The sequence below is a fragment of the Phacochoerus africanus genome, chromosome 1 (assembly GCF_016906955.1).
Source record: "Phacochoerus africanus isolate WHEZ1 chromosome 1, ROS_Pafr_v1, whole genome shotgun sequence".
NCBI classification, from domain to species: domain Eukaryota; kingdom Metazoa; phylum Chordata; class Mammalia; order Artiodactyla; family Suidae; genus Phacochoerus; species Phacochoerus africanus.
In genome coordinates this window covers 265,695,517-265,719,181 of record NC_062544.1, presented here as the reverse complement: position 1 = coordinate 265,719,181, position 23,665 = coordinate 265,695,517, and the positions used below count along the sequence as shown (strand labels likewise).

The 23,665-nt window shown below is 34.6% G+C and overlaps 1 protein-coding gene across 3 annotated transcripts in view; it reads right to left on the bottom strand.

The window, feature by feature from the left end:
• NCAM2 (neural cell adhesion molecule 2) overlaps nucleotides 1-23,665 on the bottom strand; it is a 494,205-nt gene that overhangs the window by 66,625 nt on the left and 403,915 nt on the right. For all 3 annotated transcript variants that reach the window (XM_047756284.1, XM_047756302.1, XM_047756292.1), the window contains one exon: nucleotides 20,136-20,309. In XM_047756284.1, coding sequence (XP_047612240.1) covers nucleotides 20,136-20,309 — 174 coding nt within the window. The remainder of the gene's footprint in view (nucleotides 1-20,135; nucleotides 20,310-23,665) is intronic.

Below are 23,665 nucleotides of genomic sequence, written 5' to 3'. Positions count from 1 at the left end.
AACTTCTGCCCTGGCCAGACATCACCAGATTTTTGTGTTATCACTCCCTGCTTCCTTTAGAGCTCTGCACAAAGGGCTCCTTGCTTTCATTCATGACTCTTCAGAGCTCAGCCCTGACCACTCTTTCAAAAAGTGCCCTGGACTTCCACCTCTAGTCACCTTCCATTTTCTTGCTTTGTTTTATTTTTCTTTGTACTTTATATCATTGTCTTTTTTTTTATACCAAATATACTACAGAGAGAGATTAAATGTTATACAATATAATATACCATACTATACTATACTATGTTATTTACTAAATATGGCTTTTGCCATTAGAATATAAACTCCATGATGACAAAGACTACTGTTCTGTTCACTGTAGTATTTCTAGCACCTAAAATCTCTAGCATTGCTGTATGTCTATCACCTAAATACTCCCTAGATATAGTTGGTATATTCAATTTTTTGTCATACTAAATGAATGGGCATTTTTATTTCAATTAAGATGATCAAGTAGGGAGTCATTTATGTTCACTAGAATGTGTGTGTATATATATGTTTCAGAGGGAATGATTAACCTGCTCCAAATAATAAAGTCATAATGGATGAAGTCATTACTAAGCTACTATTTTATAAAATGAAGGGAGTGAGGTGTTCACTAATTTGTTTTTTTATAATTTTAGCATTAAGTAATAGCGAATATAGAACATATATTTGTAAGATTAAGTAAGAATCATTGGTTGAGGCAAGGAGTGAAAGATAGAGAATATAGGATGAGTGGATCCACCTATAGATGGGAGGACCAGACAGTGCTACCCTGGACAGAGGATCCCACGCCTTGAACCTCAAATGTAAAGTTCTTTCCACAGTAGCTGGACCAATTTACATTCCCATTGATAGTATATGAGGGTTCCCTTTTAACTACATCTTCAAAAACTTTTATTTATTTGTGTTCTTTCTGATGAAAGCCATTCTGACAGATGTGAGATGATGTCTCTTTGTGGTTCTGATTTCCCAGATGTTTAGCGTTGTTGAGAATTTTTCCATATGCCTGTTGGCCATGTGCATTTTCTCTTTGGAAAAATTTCTATTCAGTTATTTTGCACATGTTTTAATCAGGTTGCTTGTTTGTTTGGCCATGACCATGACATGTGGATGTTCCCAGGCCAGGGATCAAACCTGCACCACAGTAATAACCAGAGCCAGAGCAGTGACAATGCCAGATCCTTAAGCTACTGAACCGCCACAGAATTCTTGTTTGTTCTTTTTATGTTGAGTTGTATGAGCTATTTCTATATGTTGGATAGTAATTCCTCATCAATCAGGTCATCCGCAAATATTTTCCCCCATTCAGTATGTCGTCATTTTTTTTTTTTGTCAATGGTTTTTCTTTTTTTGAATTTTATCATTTTATTTATCTATTTATTTTTTTTATTTATTTTTTTTCGGTCTTTGTTGTTGTTGTTGTTGTTGTTGTTGTTGTTGCTATTTCTTGGGCCGCTCCCAAGGCATATGGAGGTTCCCAGGCTAGGGGTCGAATCGGAGCTGGAGTCACAGGCCTACGCCAGAGCCACAGCAACGCAGGATCCGAGCCGCGTCTGCGACCTACACCACAGCTCACGGCAACGCCGGATCATCAACCAACTGAGCAAGGGCAGGGACCGAACCCGCAACCTCATCGTTCCTAGTCAGATTCGTTAACCACTGCTCCACGACAGGAACTCCCTTTATTTTTAATTTTTATTTTTTGTTATTTCCCCAATACGATTTTTTTTCCTACTGTACAGCATGGTGATCCAGTTACACATACATGTACACATTCTATTTTCATACCTGAATAGACATTTTTCCAAGGAAGATGTACAAATGGCCAACAAGCACATGAAAAAATTCTCAACATCATTGATTATTAGAGAAATGCAAATCAAAACTACCACAAGATACTACCTCACACCAGTCAGAATGGCCATCATTAATAAGTCCACAAATAACAAATGCTGGAGGGAGTGTGGAGAAAAGGGAACCCTCCTGCACTGGTGGTGGGAATGTAAGCTGGTACAACCACTATGGAGAACAGTATGGAGGCACCTTAGAAATCTATACATAGAACAGTATGGAGGCACCATAGAAATCTATACATACTCTTGGGCATATATCTGGACAAAACTTTCCTTAAAAAAGACACATGCACCCACATGTTCATTGAAGCTCTATTCACAATAGCCAAGACATGGAAACAACCCAAATGTCCATTGACAGACGATTGGATTAGGAAGAAGTGGTATATATACACAATGGAATACTACTCGGCCATAAAAAAGAACAAAATAATGCCATTTACAGCAACATGGATGGAACTAGAGACTCTCATACTGAGTGAAGTAAGTCAGAATGGCTTCTTTTTCTATGCAAAAGCATTTCAGTTTAATGAGGTCTCATTTGTTTGTTTTTATTTCCTTTATGAGACAGATCCCAAAAAATGTTGTTAAAGTTTATGTCAAAGAATGTTGTGTCTCTGTTTTCTTCTAGGAATTTTATAGTATTTTGGTTTTACATTGAGGTATTTAATCTATATTGAGTTTATCTTTGTACATAATGTTAGAGAGTGTTTTAATGTTATTATTTTACATGTAGCTGTCCAATTTTCCAGAGCCACTTATTGAAGAGACTATCTTTTCTCCATTGTATATTCCTGCCTCCTTTGTCATAGATTAATTTACTGTAAGTGTGTAAGTTTATTTCAAGGTTTTCTATTCTGTTCTGTTGGTCTATATGTCTGTTTTTTGTGTCAGTACGACAGTGTTTTGATTACTGGATTTTTCTCAAAAACTAAAAATAGAACTACCATAGGACCCAGTAATTCCAATACTGGATCTATAGCTGAAAAAAAAAAAAAAGACACTAATTTTAAAAAGATACATGCACCCCCAAACTCATAGCAGTATTACTTACAATTGCAAAGATATGGAAGAAACCTAAGCGTACATATATATACACAACAGAATACTACTCAGCCATAAAAATCAATAAAATTGAAAAGAATGGATGGGTGTATATATATATAACTGAATCACTTTGTTGTACAGCAGAAATTATCACAACATTGAAAGTCAACTAAACATCAATAAAACTTTGAAATTATTATTTTTTTTTTGCAGCAACATGAATAGACTTGGAGGGTATTATAATAAGTGAATTAGTCAGAGAAAGTATACTGTAGGATATTACTTATAAGAGGAATCTAAGAAACAAGTGAATAGAAGAAAAAAAGAAGCAGACTTACAGATATAGAGAACAAACTAGTAGTTATTAGTGGGTAGACGGAAGGGGGAAATATAGAGGTAGGGGATTAAGACATACACACTGCTACATATAAAACAAGCTATAAGGATATATTGTAAACCACAGGGAATGTAGCCAATGTTTTATAAAAAATATAAATGGAGTATAACCTTTAAAATCTGTGAATCACTATAATGCACACCTTTAACTTATACTGTATATATTTATATAATGTACATATATGCAGTATAAGTTATATGTGTAAGTTATACTTACATAACTTATACTGTACATATACCTGCTTCAATTTAAAAAAATGTTCTATGTATTCTTGTGTCACAATCATACCTAGTTGTGGGGATTAAGACCTCTGGCAGAAAATTGCAAAGCGAAGCATCTTTATGAAGCACATTCATTTTTCCGTCACGTGAGAAATAAGCTGTCCATTGACCTATCCTAATCACCAGAATTGCACAGACATGATCTATCACCTAAGGAGCTTCTTCCCATCCTTTAATTTTAAGTGATCCAGTAGCAGCAGCCCATGTCATACAGTAGATGAATGATACATTTGAATATGAATAGTAGGGGGGAAATAAGAGTGATTAAGACTATTTTAGGGGAAGATCAACAGCTAGCTCTATTTTCTAAATAGTCTGTTTAGGTTTAGATTTACAATACTTTTAAATGTTATAATATATATTTTAAATATCTTAGTAGGAGGCTTATTCATATAAATAGAATTTGGTTTTATGTGGCAGATAATTGCATTGCATTAGTTCCCAGAAAAGCTTGTGGAATCTCTGGAAACTCCAAAGAAAGAAGAAAATGACCAACTTGCTTAGACAGTTTTATTTAATTTAGCTTGTTCAGATGATAATTCACAAATGTTTGGAAATAGTTAATAACACGATTTTATTTGAACATAAACAGACTTACTAATTAAGTGATGCATTAATTTATCTCAGGTCTATACAATATGGTACACAGATTCTCAGATGTACAGAAAAGATGGAGAGATACGACTCAGGTCTTAATAATTTTTTTTGGCCTTTTTAGGGCTGCACTTGTGGCATATGGAAGTTCCCAGGCTAGGGGTCCAATTGGAACTGCAGCTGCTGGCCTACGCCACAGCTGCTGGCCTACACCACAGCAATACCAGATCCCAGCCATGTCTGCAACCTAACCACAGCTTACAGTAATGCTAGATCCTTAACCCACTGAGCGAGGCCATGGATTGAACCCACATCCTCAGGGATAATACTTGGGTTCATAACCCACTGAGCCATGATGGGAATTCTCCCATTCTTAATACTTATATTATGATGTGAGAAGCTGGTGAAGACTAGTAAAAGCAATATTTACTAAAGAGTTGCAGAATAATGTAAATATTTCTACTAAAATATAATCATATAAATTTTTACAAAGAAGCTCAAATTTATATTGGGTCTTGAAGGGTGGATAAAAAGGAGTGGAAGGAGTAGCAAAAACTCAAGCATGGCTAGAAGACAGGAGAATGTATATTTGACTGGACTGGTTTTGACATGTCCAGTGTTTATTTAGGGGAATGTTATGAGGTGAAGAAGAAAATGAAGCACACACACATAAATATATATTTGCATAAACCTATATGCATACTTAGTATTATCAATCATTTGTTAAATGTGATTATTGGAATCCTAATTAATATCATTTGATTAGAGAATTGGAATTATTTTCAGCTTACCTTTACGCCCCTTAATGGCTGATCTTTTACTTCTTGAAATATGAGAATCTTTTTAAAATATCACTTCTGTATGCCATAGTGATTTTTTAAAAGGAAAGTAACAAAAATCAAAGCAACATGCTATTAGTTTAAAATGTTAATCAGATCTTAACGTGTAGAAAAAGAAGGAGCATATGAGATAGCAATGGTCAGAAAAAGTTAGAATGGTTCTCTCCATGGTCCATATATGATATTAAAGAGCTGAGAAGCACAGTGGTGCCAGTCTCCGAAGTCACTTCTCCTCCTGCCAGTCCAACGTGTTCACCTCCCCTCATGGCATGGCATTATTGAAGAAGGCATTGAAACCTTTCTCATGAGAGAATCTTGAGCCATTTAGTGTATAAAGGAGAAGCTTTATACTCGCTCTTTAAGCTAGGAGTATATTTATACATATAATAATAGATAAATCTTGTTCATAATAATGAACTTTAATCATAAAATCAAATAATTTTTACTACAGTGAATATTATTATCATGATTTCCAAAATTTCAGGGAAACAAAATTTAAATATGTCTTCTCAATTTCCCTATCAGTTAAATTCACTATCCAAATAATGACAGTCTGCCCACAGTGCTTCCTCACTGGAATTAAGAAGTTCTAAGCTCTATTCCAGCAAAAACTATATTTACACTGACTTTTAAAGTCTCTGGAAAAATGCATGTTTGATCAGTGAGATGTGTTCTTCTTATCTGGGGGGAGGGCATGCCCACAGCATACAGAAGTTTCTGGGGTCAGGGATCCAACCTGCTCTGGATTCCCCTAACCTGCTGTGCCACAAGTGAACTACAGAGTTTTATTTTATTTTTTAAGTTTCTAGGAACTATGCATACTTTCTTCCTCCTGAGGATTAAATTCCTATAAAACACTAGTGAAATATTCATATTTATTTTCTCACTCTTCATAAACATCTTTCCTATATAAATTAATTACTTCATACCATTTATTTCTGTGACTCATAAAGTTACAACTACACAGAAAAGCTCACTAATTTTGCTGAAAAAATTAAAAAACTTATTTGCATAAAAGTTTTATCATTATATCAGAGAAGTGGTTGAATACATAATTTTAGATGAATTTGTGTCTTCATCTTGATGTATGTGGTGAAGTTTCCAGCAGACAAGTAATTTAAGACTGCTATTTGCAATTTTCCTCTTGGCTTACTTAGTTTCCTGTATACTTTGTTATATACAGTTTAAATTCATTAAGATTATAATTATATATAAATTTCTAATTTAGTTCAGGTTCTTTTTTTGGACAAGATGGAAACAGTCCAAGATATTCTTGTCTTGAATTTTTAAGATACAGCATTCTTTCCACCACATGCAAATTAGAAGATTTCCTTTAACTTAAATATGAAATTATGTGAGTTATGTTTTTATCTTTTTTTTGCAATTCATAAGAGTTTATTTCACTGCCATTTAACATAGACAAATTACTTTTGCAGCCGGTTTCTCTTTAACCTTTCACCATGTGAAATATAGCAATTTAGAAATAGTAGCTATTTTTCTTCAGCCATATTTATGTTGGAAATAGTATAATCATAAAAAATTTCTCGTAGTTAATCTCAAAAAATTGGAACATTAAATTTTTAAAAATTTGTAGCAATTTAGAGCTAATGCTATATAATGATTTTTTTTCCTACTATACAGCATGGTGACCCAGTCAAACATACACGTACACATCCAGACAAAACTTTCCTTAAAAGAGACATATACATCCACGTGTTCATTGCAGCACTATTCGCAATAGCCAAGACGTGGCAATAATGATTACTTTAAATTGTTTCTAACATTGCGAAGTTGACTAGTATGATATGTAGAAGGAAATCCAGTTTCACTCAGGCAACTGTAAGTAGCATGGATTAAAAGAAACACAGGAATAAAAATCTTAAAAATGTAATTTGAAATGATGCTGCAATAACTTTAGCTATTTGGAGACTACAAGATTATTTTTAAAAATAAGCATACAAACCAAAAGACCCTTTTAGACTCATTTCATCACAATTGGTAACCAAAGACGTTTGTTGGAAAATTGTATATTACAGCATTTCAAACATGGAATAGCTTTCACAGATTCATATCATCGGACCACATGACTCCTTTACTGATTGTTTACAAAATACACATGCTAATATATCACAAAACAAATTAAAATGTATACAATATGTGTTTTGAGAACACACACTAAAGGATAAATGCAAAGGTAAGAGAAAAAGAGAAAAAAAGGATATTTGTTTTTAAAGTTAAACAATTGTGTGTGTGGTCTGAAAGGAGTGGAGAGAGAAAAAACCTCAAATTTGATAATATTATACATTATACAGCGATATCTTCTGAAATGAATTTCCAAAAAAAATTTAAAAGGCAGTTTTTAAATAGCATAAAACATTATTATTTAATTTTTATTGACACTATAAAACAACATAAAACTTTCCCACAAATGTAGCAAACTCACAATTTGTATAAAATCATTATATGACAAAACATGTTTGAAGAAATATTTGTATGGGTTTACTCTAACTTTAGTAGAATCATGATGCTCATTTTCATTATTTTTACTCCATATTTTAAATAATCTCTGGACTCCTTTTTTTTTTTTTTTTTTTTTTTTGCTATTTCTTGAGCCCTCCCGCTGCATAGGGAGGTTACCAGGCTAGGGGTCTAATCAGAGCTGTAGCCGCCGGCCTACACCAGAGCCACAGCAACGCGGGATCCGAGCCGTGTCTGCAACCTACACCACAGCTCAGGGCAACGCAGGATCGTTAACCCACTGAGCAAGGGCAGGGACGGAACCTGCAACCTCATGGTTCCTAGTTGGATTTGTTAACCACTGCGCCACGATGGGAACTCCCTGGACTCCTTTTTAAACACTAGCAAAAGCAAAAAGGTTTCATACTCAATGATTGTGGAAGAAACATTTATAGGCAAAAACTTCAAGAAAATGTTTCCACTGGAGTCCCTGTTGTAGCTCAGCAGAAACAAATCTGACTAGCATCCATGAATTCCTGGCCTCGCTCATTGATCTGGTGTTGCTGTGAGCTGTGGTGTAGGGAGGCTGCTATAGCTCTGATTTGACCCTAGCCTTTGAACCTCCATGTGCCATGGGTGTGGCCCTAAAAAGACAAAAAAAAAAAAAAAAGGAAAGAAAAAGAAAATATTTCCACTAATAATTACTTTCTTTTTGAGTTTTATAATTCAGATTAAAAGACGATATATCTGGTATACATTCATTAAAAATTGACAATTTAATAGAAAAACGGCCTCTTACATTGCTATGTATTCTATTTATAGACATAGCACTGTACATATAAAATATCTTCCTCAATTCCCAATGAAGAATCCAGGCGCTGTTGCATAAACTGAAATCTATTGCAATAATGAGTTGATTTTTAAATAAAAATTTGAGGTAAATATAAAATAGCATGCTTCCCAGTGTAGAACTGGTTAGATTAAATTACCCTGTGGATTGTAAATGGTCCTTTTATGTAATGTAAAGGTAATCTCCCAACTGGCAGAGCTCCTAATGAGTAATTTCAATGGGTACCATGTACCTCATAATATATGCAAATAGCTATTCTTATAGTTCCATATTATATAATATAAGCAACCCTACTCTATGTCCATATTCAATCACCTTTGTTGGGAAAAACTGTCAAGTTTTGAAGCTTAAATTCACATTTATAATTTCCAGTGAGCATGCATATGGGCTCAGCCAGTTTCCAAGATAAATGTGAATGTTTTATCCTCACAAGCCATACAACAAAGCAGGGAATTAAGCTTAGGTACTAATCATTACTAAGAAATACTGACATGCTCATTTTTCTAAAAGTAGCTGTCAATATTATAGCCATCAATATATTAATATATTATTTTATTTAATATTGTCTGTGCTTCAAAAAATTGAAAAAGCTCAAATATAAAAATATGTTATTACATAAAAATTAATAAATATCTGTATGCAATGATGAGGTAGCAAGTGGAGGTAAATTGATTAGACCTGCAGAACTCAGGAAAATCTCAGAAATTCTAAGTCCAAAACATGGGAACAACAACGACAAAAAAGATAATCAACAAACATTAAACAACTGTACTCTCCTGTTCTCTTCTCAGATTGAAGGGAAGATGAATTCCTCTCTCTCATCTAAACAGAATATGGAAAGTCTATGATCTGGATAAACTGGACTGTGAGGTTATAAATGTGAGAGAGTGTGGAGCTGATGAGCTGGACAAAAATTTGCAGGGTACCATTTGACACAAACTCCTTTTCCACAGAGCCCTGAGAGCCTAGTATGTTGAAAATAACTAAAAAGCTTCAAAAAGATACCCACACACTGCTGACATTTTGCAAACCATTGTTGACGGGGAAGTTATAAACCCATTTGACCACATGGCGTGAGAAGCCCTGCATTTGCAAACAGAACCCACTGCTCTTTTCTTCTCACATCCAAATAAGGATCACCAAATACTTGAGGAAAATTTCCAATGAGAATGACAGAGAATAAAATCAATAAAAATAACAGTAACAAAATAAACCTAGGGGAAAAAAAATCGGAGAGCAGAAAAAACTTTGAAAAAAGACTGTCATTATAATTATCAGAGAGAGAATATAATGTAGTCATGAAATAAGAAACAATCAGAGAATGAAAACTTTATAGATTTTAAAATTTATAGATATATTGAAAAATATAAATGTTTAAATGAAAAAATTAGGGCAAAATAGTAGCAATCTTCAGTCTATATGAATGTATGCTTCTATTCAAAATTAGTGTGCTGATCTATTGGATACAGACATATATTTTATAAATCCAAACACAAACTTCAAAGTAACCTTGTAAAAGTTGCTTATTGAATGTTACTTTAACAAAAAAATGAAAATTGCCTTTGCTACCATATAAATTGATTTTTCTTTCAAATTGTAATAAATGAGATCTTTTGCTAAAATTAAAATCTGGATGAAAAGTTTTGAATTATATGTAATACCAAAGCCTGCACATAATCTTAACTTCATAGTTTTTACAAACTAAATACTATAATGTTAAAATTATCATCTATAAATTTAAATATACATACTGAAATTGCATCCTGCAAAACCACAGCAAAGGTTCAGTGGAACTATTCAATGAAGGACTGAAAAATCCAACTGTATATTTATTCCCAAATTGTAGTCAATTATTCCATCACTTAATTAGTGAAAATGGCAAAAATTTGCTAAAATAAGAGTTTCCAATGACATTTTATTTAGAAAATGTTCTTATTTTCAAAGAAAGATTATCTCCCTTATTTTCAAGAAGAAAGGAAATTCTATTATCAGCTTAGAGTATATAAATAAAGTAGAGTATATAATAATTTTTGTTGACATTGGAAGGACTTCTATGTATGATTCTAGCTGGCTAAACATTTCACAAATCGTAAGAAATTGATTATGCTATTTGAGAAAACTCTTTCATGCTCTGCTAAAAAGAACTTGATATTTTAAAATACTAAATTTAATTTTGAGTTTGAAGACTGAAAAATGAGTAGCTTTCCTGCATGATTATTATTTTCTCTTCATTTGTGCCCAATGAGGTGTATAGAGCACACTTACAAAGTGTTAAATGATATGATAATGAATATGTCATGTAGCCCTCCCAAAAAGTCTTGCTATACCTGTGATACATGTTTTCACTCAAAATTAAATGTCAGAGTGACTCATATTCTGTATTCAAATATTTCAAGCTTTTGATATATCTGATTTGTTCCATGTCTTGAAAATACTTTTATGTCACATCAGTGTTTAGGATGAACAGTAAGGCTTCAGCTAAGCCTTGAAAAAGAACATAATCATAGGTCTAGGCTTCAGTTGCCCCCTAAGTTTAGGACCAGGTGCAGAGTGAACAAATGAAATTCATAGGAAATAATTAGTAGTCATTTAGAATCAGAATCTAGTAACAGGAAAAACCTATGCTAAAATTTTCCTGCTGAATGGCTTTATAGTCAAGCAAGAGCTGATATTTATTTCCAGATCATGATATCAGCAATTAGAAGCAGATACATGAATAGTATATAACAAATTATATATGTTTATGAGCAAGTAAAAGTAACTAAACATCCACTATACTAACATAAATTAGAAAAAATGAAGTCACCCTGAGAACAAGAAAAAAAAAGTTGTAGCTGAAATACTCATGACCATATGCATCTGCCTTTTCATAGGGGAACACAAATCTATCATCTAACAAATGCCTCAAAGGCACTGAGTATAATTATGTTTATAAAAATCTCTTAAATTTTAAGATGAACACAAATTATAAACAAATACATAAAATATACATTTTTTCACTCTTCAAAAATATATGTATGCTTTAAAATATATTTCCAGATTTTCAGCATAGGGTTATCTACATACTCAGAAAAATCAAGTTTTATATGTACAATTACAGATTATACATACCATTTAAAAAATATGTTTAAATGTACATATTTTCCACAGAGAAAACAGATTAACTCTAAACCCTCAAAAATGAAGTGGATGTGGATATATGAAGCTAGAGGTACAGTCATGGAACTGCATTTCTATCAATTACTGCAGTCTTATTGAAAACATCACTGGTACTCATACAACGGAGAATTTTCACACAGACTGGGTTTGGACATCACTAAGGAAAGAAGATACAAGAGGGTGATTGGAGGCTGAGATCGCTGCATGGAGCCTGCAACCTTTAAGTTCTTGGATAGAGCTAAAAGCCCGAGCAACAAAACACACACTTGCAGAAGACTACAGGCAACTAAAAATTATCTTATTTGGCCTTGAACTAAATTCTAGTTTGAAGGTGGGGGGGTGGGGAGGGAGAGGTAGGGGAGCGTGGTAACAAATATTAATTTGAAAATCAGTATCTACAAACATGCTATCATAGTACTCTCATAGAATATCTCAACTTGAGGAATGAATTTAGGGTGCTCTGGTGCTTCCAGCTTTGTAATGCTAAAAAGGGCAACTACCAGAGGCAAAGGAATATTTTCTGTGGAAGGATATACCCAAAACCAAGCCCTTGCATGATTCCCAGTAAATAAAATAAGCAAGATATGAGATCACAACTTAAAGCCATACAATATTCTAGTAAATAGGCCATTATGAGTAAGAATCTGCTGAAACAATCCAATGAACTAGTAGATTTCATGTAAATTAAAAGCATGATCATTGAATTAAAAACTGAATAGAGAGAGTGGATGGCACATTAAACATAAGTGAACAAAGAATTAGTGATGTAGTAGACAGATCTAAATAACATAATAAAAGAATGAAACATAATAAAGAGCTATAATATTCTAAGATCCCAAGTAACAAGTTTAGCATATAATTTAGATTTTTCAGAATAAAAGAATAGAGAGAATGGGAAAAGATACAATTTTCAAAAAAAGAATGATATAACATTTTCCCAAACTAATGAAAGATACAGATTTTCAGATTCAGAAATCAAAATCAACCCCAAGCAGAACAAACACAGAAATCCACATTAAGACATGTAATATTTATAATAAGTTACATTACATTAAGACATGTAATATTTATAATAGCAGACTTCAAAACATTACAATGCAAACCAGAAGAGAGTAAAATAGATTTTGGTAAAATAGGTTACCAAAGGAAAGTAACTATCCAGCTTGAATTGTACACTCAGCTAAACTCTAATTTGAAAACAAAGTTGAAATAAAAACATTAAGAGGATCTTCTGAGAAATGAATGAAAGCTATGTATCTTCTCTCCAGTATAGGTACATACAGACAATTATGAAGTTGCAACAATTTCTGAGATTCTCATTGTCTCTGAAGTTTGTTTGCTGTTCCAGATTATCTAACTTTCACCCTTAAATCAAGCTACACCAGAGAGTGTGTACTTAAGCCTCATTCTTTAGCTCCATTATGGTAAATTACCCTGATTCTTATGCCTTTGAAATGCACTGAAGACCTATAGAAAGAAGCTACTATGTAATTATTTTTCTGTCAGTTGAGATCCTTTTGAAATCATATAATCATATGCATCATATAATCACAAAACTCACATACACATAACATATATCATATATTTCCTGGACTTTACTGTCATGCTAAAATTCTAGTCAACTATCAATATGTGGGTTGGAATAAACAAACATGTTTAAAATATCTGCCTTTCTAATTCATATTTAACTCTTTTAGGTAAATTACCCCCAAATTCTCTACACAACTCCCTCCCACTAGCTATCTAAAACACGTTATAACAGTGGCATACATACACACAATTACACATACACATACACTTCATAAATATGTGTGAGTGTGTGTGTATGTATATACACATATATATCTGGGTCTTATTCATACGCCAAAGGCATTAATTTGTGACCCACTTTCTCAACTCTTAACTGAATAAAAATGTCCTTAGCAGTTAATAGTATAGACTACGGAATCATATTTCCTATCTGGGTTTGAATTTTTTTGTTTCATTATTATTTACCCACATGACCTTAGGGAAAAGACAGTACACTTTTTAGTCTCACTTTTTTTCTTTATATTGATTGCTCTCAGCTTCATCCTCTGTAAACACAGGATTTTTGTTTTTGTTTCGTTTTTTTTTCTTTTGTCTTTTTGTCTTTTTGTATTTTCTAGGGCCACACCCACGGCATGTGGAAGTTCCCAGGCTAGGGGTCTAATCGGAGCTGTAGCTACCGCCCTTCACCAGGGCCCCAGCAACGCCAGATCCGAGCTGTGTCTGAGACCTACACCAAAGCTCATGGCAACGCTGGATCCTTAACCCACTGAGTGAGACCAGGGATTGAACCTGCAACCTCATAGTTCCTAGTTGGATTCATTAACCACTGAGTCACGACGGGAATTCCTAAACAGAGGATATTGATCCTCCCAATTTGTTTTCAGTTTTTATTCAAAGTCTATTGACAAAATTTATTTTCATTTAACACAGTGACTGCGATAGAATGAATATTTGGGATGGAACTGTGTGCCACCCCCACCCCACCCCAACTTTATATGTTGAAGCCCTCATGTGACTCCACCCCTTTGGAGGTGGAGCCTTTGGGAGATAACAAGGTTTAGATGAGGTCATGAGGGTGGAGTCCCATGATGAGATTAGTGTTCTTATAGGAAGAGGACTGGAAATCTCAGTACTCCGCATGCTTTCCACCCACCCCTCCACACCCCATCTCTATCTCTCCTTTCCCTCTCCTTCTCCCTCTCCCTGCCTCTCCCCTGTCAGGACATGGTGAGAAAGAGGCCACTGGCAGGCCAGAAATAGAGTCCTCACAGGAATTAAATCATATGGCACCTTGATCTTGGATATCCCAGTCTTCAGTACCTGTTGTTTAAGCCACCCAACCTAAGACATTTTGTTGTAGTACCCGTAGCTAAGACAAAAATGTTAGCTATCTTTAATGAAATCTTAACTGCCTGATCACTGATATTTTGCCTCAGCAAGGAAGAACATTGCCATTCTAGAGGACTATCTACATGGAGTGTGAGGTGAAATGAATAAATTTTAAGAGCAGTTTCACTGAAAACATAATACATAATCAACAAATCTTCATGTCCTAGATGGGGATTTGCTCACTTATTCATGTATACTATTTTGTTTTTTGAATCAGGTAATAGATGGCTTGGAAAATATTCTGTAAGACATCTTGAGGAGAAAAACAGTATGTTTAAATGGGTTTTGAAGATTTATTTAATAAGCAGATGTTGCAACAAAAAATGAAAAATAGTGCTAAATAAATGAAGATAATTTTTAATAGTTTTTTCTTTCCTTTCTTTTTATAGCAGCACCTGCAGCTTATAGAAGCTCCTGGGCTAGTGGTCAAATAGAAGCTGCAGCTGCCAGCCAATGCCACAGCCACAGCAACACCAGACCTGAGTTGCATCTGTGACATATGCTGCAGCTTGTGGCAATGCCAGGATCCTTAACCCACTGAGTGAGGCCAGGGATTGAACCTGCATCCTCACGGACACTATGAAGGAGTCTTAACCTACTGAGCCACAACAGGAACTCCAATGAATGAAGATCATAAATTCTGAGGTTTGTGTATATACATATTCATAACTATACATAGATACATGCATTGCTGAGTTTATTATATCTCACAATTCAAATTTTACCAAGATTTTGAGGTCTATAAGATTAGATCAGCTTATTGGATTTTATTTAAAGTAGATACATACTAAACATGATAAATATGGAGATTTCAGCTAAGATCCCATTTGGGAATAATTCAGTCAGCAGAGGATTAGGGTGAGCCTCAGGTGCAGAGAGGTGTCTCTAACAGAGTTGTACTCTGACAAGCTTGTACCCAGAGAAGCTTGCAACTGAGTAAAGGAGAAAGCAGGGGTATGGTTCAAGCAGCCTTGCCACTTGGCTTTATGATTGATTCAGTGAGCCTAATACTGTTCGATACATTAGAGATGGGAAGAAATGTATGAAATTTGTGGTCATCCCTAGGGGAGAATCATAATGAAGTCCCCTGGTTTCATGAGAAAATAATACTATATTCAGTGCAGAATTATATACTTTTAAAAAATAACTCCTGACATGCCACTGAGTAAGAAGAAGTGACTGACTAGAGGATCATGATGGACCATGTGGCCACGTAATGGAGCTGCCCATCAGGACCTGGCTACTGACCCACAACGTATATGGTCATGCTGCACAATAACAATCTGTCGTAAGGGTTGGTCCATCCAAAACGGACAGTGTTCTATCGAGAGTTCCTCATCCAGTCGGGCTTTGTGATCTGAGGTTTTGTGGAGTCTGCTTTGCAGTGTATTTACCCATTTTCCCCATTTTGTTCCATCCCTCTCTTTTCAAAGAGGTCGATCCCTAAAAAACACCTGGTTGTTTCTGTGGTCACATATGTATTGAAAGGGGGATATAAAACAAATTTGCGTTATAAAGACTCAGTCATAAGGTGCTATAAAATAATCCTTTCCATTCTTCCACTTGTACCAAATTTCATCATTCCCTCTACTCTCATATACTTTTGGCATTTGAAATACTGAAATGAATGGGCATACTAGTTCCACCATGGAATTTACAAGCTAAGAGAGAAAATGAGTTAGAGATTTAAAATATAAGAAATATGATACATTAGGAGTTTCCATCATGACTCAGTGGTAACGAACTTGACTAGTTAGACATGGGTTCACTCCCTGGCCTTGTTCAGTGGGTTAAGGATCTGTTGTTGCCACGTGCTGTGGTGTAAGTCACAAATGTGGCTTGGATCCCACAGCATTGCTATGGCTGTAGCATAGGATGGCAGCTGCAGCTCCAATTGGACCCCTAGCCTAGAACTTCCACATGCCACAGGGGCAGCCCTAAAAAGAAGAAAGAAAGAAAGAAAGAGAGAGAGAGAGAGAGGAAGGGAGGGAGGGGAGGAAGGAAGGAAGGAAGGAGAGAGAGAGAAAGAAAGAAGGAAGGAAAGAAAGAAAGGAAGGAAGGAAGGAAGGAAGGAAGAAAGAAAGGAAAAAAAAGAAAGAAAGGGAGAAAGCAAGGAAGAAATATGATATATTAAAATATAAAATATTATAAGAAATAAGTTGTTTCCTGCTGGCCACTAATTCTGGGGGAAGACAGAATTTTAGTGTGAAAGAACTGGAAGGAGTGACTGTGAGAGCACACCAGAGGTTGGCCAGAGTAAAAAAGTAATTCTAGGCATTGTTTAAAGGACTTAAGGTTGTCTAGTGGGAAAAATATGAGCCAAGTTAAAGTATCACTTTTAAAAGAAAGTAGTGACTCAGTGAAAATATATGTGCTTAAGGTAGGAAGTTTAAGTCTAAACAATGTTATATACTCTAAACAATAAATTATTACTGTAAATCTTACAGTAAATATAACCATGATTATACATTCCACATTTCATATTTCTATCAGGATAAATCATTTGTTATTCTGATAAATATCTTTACTACGTCTTTACAAAAATAGTACATCTCTTTGCTAAGGATAGAGCAAATGCCAGACACACATATTCTAGATTATTAGGACTGGTCCCAATGGGGTTGTGTCCTGGCATTTATGTTTTTCTTAGTTCCACATTTATATTCATGCCTATTATTCAAACATTAGGGCTACTTGATGGAACACTTGAGTTTTTATACACAAAATGAGATCACCTCGTCATTTGAGATATAAAGTATAAATTCAACATTAAACAAATCAGATTACTGATGTGCATTTAATCACCAGGAGGAAGAACAGCACCAGTCTAGCAACAAGAAGTTGTGTGGAAAATGAATGGCCTTGCCTCTGTTGTCTTGGAATTTCCAACTGGGATAGTTCATAAAGAGAAGAAAGCAATGGCAAATACTAAACACATGAGAAAATGTTAGGTATCCCCTGCAGAGCTGAATAAGAAGAGGCTGAACTGGCTCTGGAACCTTAGTTGCAGTACACACCTCCCCCGCTTACGACCTTCCACTCTGTAAAAGCAGAAGACTACAGGGAGACAAATATCCTATCATTGGAGTTATGTGCCCTCCACCTGCTGAGGCAGGTGAGGATAGGGCAAATGCTGAAGAGATCCATTGGATGTGTCAGCAAAAGGTGGGGGTGGAGGGGTTCTGGAATTTCCATTCCCATTTGGAATTCTTGTTTTTATAGAACATTAATCTGTCTTCTGAAAGTGGAAAGCTGCGAGGCAGTTTAGGCTCTTATATTTCAGCTTAATAAAGATGTAGAACTTTTCCCCAGGTCAGATGAATAATCCATAAAGTTGGTGGACTATAGTTACACTCAAAGCAAAACCTACCGAGGATAAGGATGAGGGGGTCAAGCTGATCCATGTTCTATCTGAGGAAACTATCTCTCCAAAAAGTTTTCTGGTGTGCTTGCATGCCACCCATGCATCCCCAGGAGAGAGGTACTTAGATGTCTGCCTCACAGGGAACACAGGTGGCAGGGACAGCTCAACAAGAATTACAGAACCAGAAAAATAAGAGGTATTTGAATCCTTTCCTCTTCCCAGGAGAAGATGTTCACGCCACCTCCCCACTCTTAGCTCCCTAGGATAAGATCCAGCTGTATGAGGTTCAGAGAATATGTGAGTGCTAAATTGGACTTCCTAAGTTTTAAATTGTATAGGATTTAGCTGAATGTATTTGTATTTGAAAATGACCACAAATCTATAGTATCTGCTAAAGATGTTATATAACAGAAAATGAGGTTCAAAAAATTGCATTAAAAATTCTTTGTACTATACTGAGTTGAGATTATGCAGTGGTTTTGTTACATGTTTGTAACTTGATTCAAGGAACTTTTTAACATATCTGTGAAAGAAGAGTAAGCCACGAAAAAGAAAAAAGAAAATTATTAGTGCAGGTATTTTCCTCATGTAAAAGGGAGAAAACACCAGCCACAGGACATTAAGTAGTTTGGTTTTATCAGCAAGTTTTAAGCTGTCCCAGTCTGAAGCTATAAAATGCCATATTCGAGTAACTTCACTTACTGACATTAGAGACTCACCAAACGCATTTCTGACTCACATTTTCTTTCTTACATAAAATGCACACAGGTAAAGAATGTACTTACCACATGTAGACTCTGAAAGCCTCATTTCTGGGACAGTGATTTCTCATTGTAAATTAAAAAATGTTCTTTATTATTATATATCACTGTTATAAGCATGAAAATTTGTTTCTGAGAGATGTATGCATGGGGTACAAAATCAGGTTTTGAACTTGAATAACTTGGACAGTCCAAGGCCATTATAAATTCTCTGTGGTATTTTGTAAGAAGTCTTGGGAAAATCTATTAACCTTCTGTCTCTAATGCAGGCAGTAGCATTCTGCCAAGTGTAAATTCTATAATTTTCCGACTTCACATTTCTTCATGTTTGTGTTTGAGTACCCATTCTGAGTGTTATGCAATGTTAGAAATACTTTATTTTCTCTTTATGTTTCTTACCTTTCACCTTCTCTTGTTTTCTCTCTCTTAAAAATATTATTCCTGCATTTAGAATAATTATTTATTTTATATGTCCTTGAACTCACTCACTCATTCTTTTTGTGCATGGTCTCTATACATCTTCTCTCCTGAACCACATAGCACATGCGCAAAAATATTAACTATCCCAAATCTCTCATTTTTAGAAGAAATGAGAAGAGCTGACCTGTTTGGGGGCATTAATCTGAAGAATGTGATAAATGGTTGGTTATTGACTAAGCACATTTCCAACAGTTCTATCAAAAACCTCTAGTTACTCTTAGGCAAACTGAACATGCAGGTGCCAACAAAGGTGAGCCTAGAAGGACTGTATCTGTTCTGTCTTCATTGTCCACTAGGACAATTCTTAGAAGAGCTCACTCCTTTTATAGAACCATGTATGTGAGGGTCAAGGCAGGGCCAGCAGAGGAGGAACAATATGCAGCAATGCTTTGCTTATCATTCTGTACCACCCTTTTGGACTACTTAATGCAGTTAGTTCTATGGTCCTGCATTAGAGGAACTGATAAAGGCCCACTCTGATAATTTATTATTATTCTCTAATTTAGTTTCTTCTAATAATGGAGGAAAAAACCACATTTCCACAACAGGATGAAATTCTGAGTAAGTGTTATAAATTGTTTTAACTTCTCAGAAATCGCCAATTCTGTTATACAAAGTGCCATGATTTGCAGTAAAAACTTGAATTTTCAAAAGAAACTTGAAGTACATTTTAGTATGCAAGGTCAGTTTTCATAGATGGCTTCATTAATACATACAAGACATCTACATTTATAGCGTGGTTTTCACACCTACTTATGAATAAAATATTTTTAATAAATGAAAACCAAGCACACATTTGATAATATTCAGCCATCAAATGTAACATGTCAGCAATTTGTTTTCCAACACCAAAATTTTAAATCCTAGCTTTTTTCCCCTGGAATTAAACTTTGATATGTTGCTACATTTTAAAAATCTTTACTAAAGATGGAAATTTTCTCCTCCATTAAAGCTATTCTCAAGAAAGACAGTGAAAATGTCTTCCTCATCCTATCTTATTAAAAGAAAAATAAAAAACACATTTTGAAGGAAAATAAAAAGCTAATCACACAGGTATATTGAAGATCAGCTGGAGTTAACCAACGCTCTTTGAAATCACTGACTTACTTTGAACTCCATGGGAGCGTACTATTTTCCAGGTTTCTGATGCCACCTCTTTGACGTCCACTTGATAGTGATGAATAGGCACACCTCCATGGGAGTCCGGCTTGCTGAAAGAAACCTTGGCTGTGGTCTGCGACAGCTCTATAATCTTCACTCCATAGGGACTGGATGGCACATCTACAAAGGAATGAAAACAAAGGATATATATACCCAGGTAATGTGGATGGCCATTATTGAGACTTCTGGTGCCCTGAAAATAAAGAAAAAATTGATGCCTGTATCATTTCATATATTTGAACTACAAAGCTTGCATAAATTGCCAAATGATCTCTTCAAATTGTTGGAACGTATACATTAGTCATTCTTTATTTACGATAGAAGACAGTAAACTATTCAGTATCAAATTTCATTTATTCAGGGAATAATTTTACTTCTGAATTTATTATGCAATATAAGCATTTTATTTGCATTCAAGAAAAACAGGCTTATAAGTGCATGAATGAGTGTGTGTTTGTGTGTTTGGGCCTGTGAGAGAGAATGTGGGTACGAATAAAATATAAGAAAAAATAAGACTTTGTTGAACATCAGCATAAATATATTTTATGAAAATGTGAGATTTATTTTACTTTTGTTCATTGAATTATATTAATAATTTGAGGACAGCATTAAATTTAGAGAAATAGTCATTATGAACTAAACAAAACTGTAAGATATCTTTTAAAATTGTATTTATGGAGTTCCTGTTGTGGCTCAGCGGTAATGATCCCGACTAGTATCCATGAGGACATGGGTTCAATCCCTGGCCCTGATCAGTAGGTTAAGGTTCCAGAGTTGCCAAGAGCTGTGGTGTACGTCACAGATGCGGCTCAAATTTGGCATAGCTGAAACTCTGATTTTGACCCCCTAGCCTGAGAACTTCCATATACTGCTGCTGCAGCCCTTAAAAATAAAATAAAATTTATAAATTATTTAATTTAAATAAAATTGGATTTAAAAATTTTAATCCTTTAGTTGAGATACTTGTTTTCACCCCTGTACTTAAAAATGATAGCTATAAAATCTTTTTTTCTGAGTGGTTTTTTTTTTTAATTAATCCATTACTCACATTATTTCAAACTCAAGAAGATATCTTTGGTGAAACTTCATTTTATTTTGTAGTACACAAAGGGAGAATTATCTGAAAAGCCAAACAGGCAGCAGGAGAAAATAAGAGAGAAAAAGGTGTTGATGAGGAAATCAATAAAACCTCTGTTCTAGAAACATGAATAATCAGAGGCCTGTTAAACAGTAAAGGAATTTCTCTCTGTTCTTTCTGCTTTTCAATCTCTCTTTGCAGTATGAAATTTGAAAAAAAAATCAAAGATTCAAAATTTACACATGATTTACATAAATTACATGCATGTGTTATGTAAATATATAACTAAACATATAGTTTCATCTCTGGAATTAACTTTACGAAACCAAAAAAAGGAAAAGCACTGGATTGAAAATAATGCAGTGAATGTAAATTTCTGTTCCATACAATCATTAGAGATGAAAATCTCTAATGGCTGTCAAAAGTCAAATGTGCCTTATTTGCTAGAGTTAAAAGAGAATACTACAGATCACATAAAAATGTCCTTATAAATGGTACTGGGCCAAGAGAGCTGGTTTATGGCCTTTGGGAAATGAATATTGTAAAGAAATTCAATACTGTACATTTCAGCTCTAATTAGTAACTGTAAAGTATTTGGAGAGCCTATGAAGTATATTATGCTATAACTCTAAGGTTCAGAAATAAATGTGCAGAATACTGATGCATTTCCATGTCATATTGCTATTAAAATCATATTTGGAAATAAACATTTTAAATTATTTTTGCAATTTATTTAAGCTGTCATACATAATCATTATCATAGTTTTACAAGTTTCTTAATCCCTGGATTATAATTGTAGGTTCTTTTCATCTGTAGGTTTGATCTAAAGTTTGCAGAGGAGGAGAAACAAACACACGCACATTGATTGTTCTAAATAAGACTGCCAATTCTTCACCTCATGCTGAGTGACTTGCTTATGTCAACTAGGTCTAAGGTGGACATCGCAGCAATGATAACCTTTAGTTTGAGGGCACATTTCAAAAGGAAAGGTTTTAAGTACTAGGGAAGGAAGGAGAAATGTGATTTTTCTGGGCTCCCACGTTTGACCATACAGCTTCTGGGTTCTTACATGGTTCTAGGTTCTTACCCTGGGTGCATAAATATGCATCACTTGCTAGGCTGTACTCCCCGAAATGCTACATCATCTGAGAAATAGGAGCCTTTATTATTTGTACAAAAGTACCATCCCATTTTTCTAGCCATATATTTTCAGACCTGCTGACTCTTACCATGATTTTTCACTTATATTCACTTTTTTGTTGGCCTCTTCTTTCTGTTACCTGACTAAAAAGAAAAGTATGCTTATAAATTGCAGCTCTAGAATCTTCCTAAACATTTTTTTTTTTACATTCTGATTTTATGTCCAACCACCCACTGACTACCAAATTATGAATTTCTTGAGGGAAGGGGCAAAATATTTGATATACACAATTATAACATTCACGCATACATATATGCACACATATATACATACATCATTGAAAAAAGTGACTGGAATATAACCACTCCTTAGGAAATGCATGATAAAAATTTTCAGTAATTAAAAATCATATAGAAAGATAAAGAATATCTCCAAGTTAATAGTGCCTGATATGTCAGAACAAACATCTCTAATTCTTTCTTTGCTTTCTTAATTGTTTTATAATCCCATTCATCCTTGATCCTACCTCTGAGATAGCATCAAAATTAGTTGCAAAGTTAGTTTCATCTTCCCTGCATCATAATTCCTATATCCCTTTTTACCTTCCTGTTCCCACTGTTAACTTCCAAACCCAGGCATTATCAGCTTCTGCCTGCAATGTCATTAGTGGCTTTCAGCTTCCTCTTCTATTGGATGGCTTACTAATTTCAATCTATATGGCATGTAAATGAAAAATCAATCTTTCTAAAGTACCGCTATGATCACATCACTTCCCTGAGGTGGATATTCAGGAGCTTCCTCATCTTTAGAACAGGAAACCTAAGAGTTTTCAGCCCAGCTTTCAAAATCCTTATCTAAACTCACTGCGTACATGAGAACAGAAGATCATATTGTAAAAGATTATGAAACACAGCCCAATGTTTAAAATGGGTCTTGTGGATGTTGAATTCCTTACACAATGTTTCCATCATTGTTAGCATATTTTTCTAAATTACTTTTCAGCAACTTACATCTCAATAATTAATGAATGCCATCTATCACAAAATGAAGAAACAGAACAACTGCAAACATATATTTATTTACTCTTTCTTTTGACCACTAATAGTAACAACATAGTCTTGAATGAAGAACCTGAATGTATATCATCAGAATCTATGGATCCAAAGTCTTGCTTTACTACTTTTGCCAGCTATAATCTCGGAGATGTGCCTTCATCTTTGCAACATGCAGCATTTTCTTCTTTATAGTAGAGACTA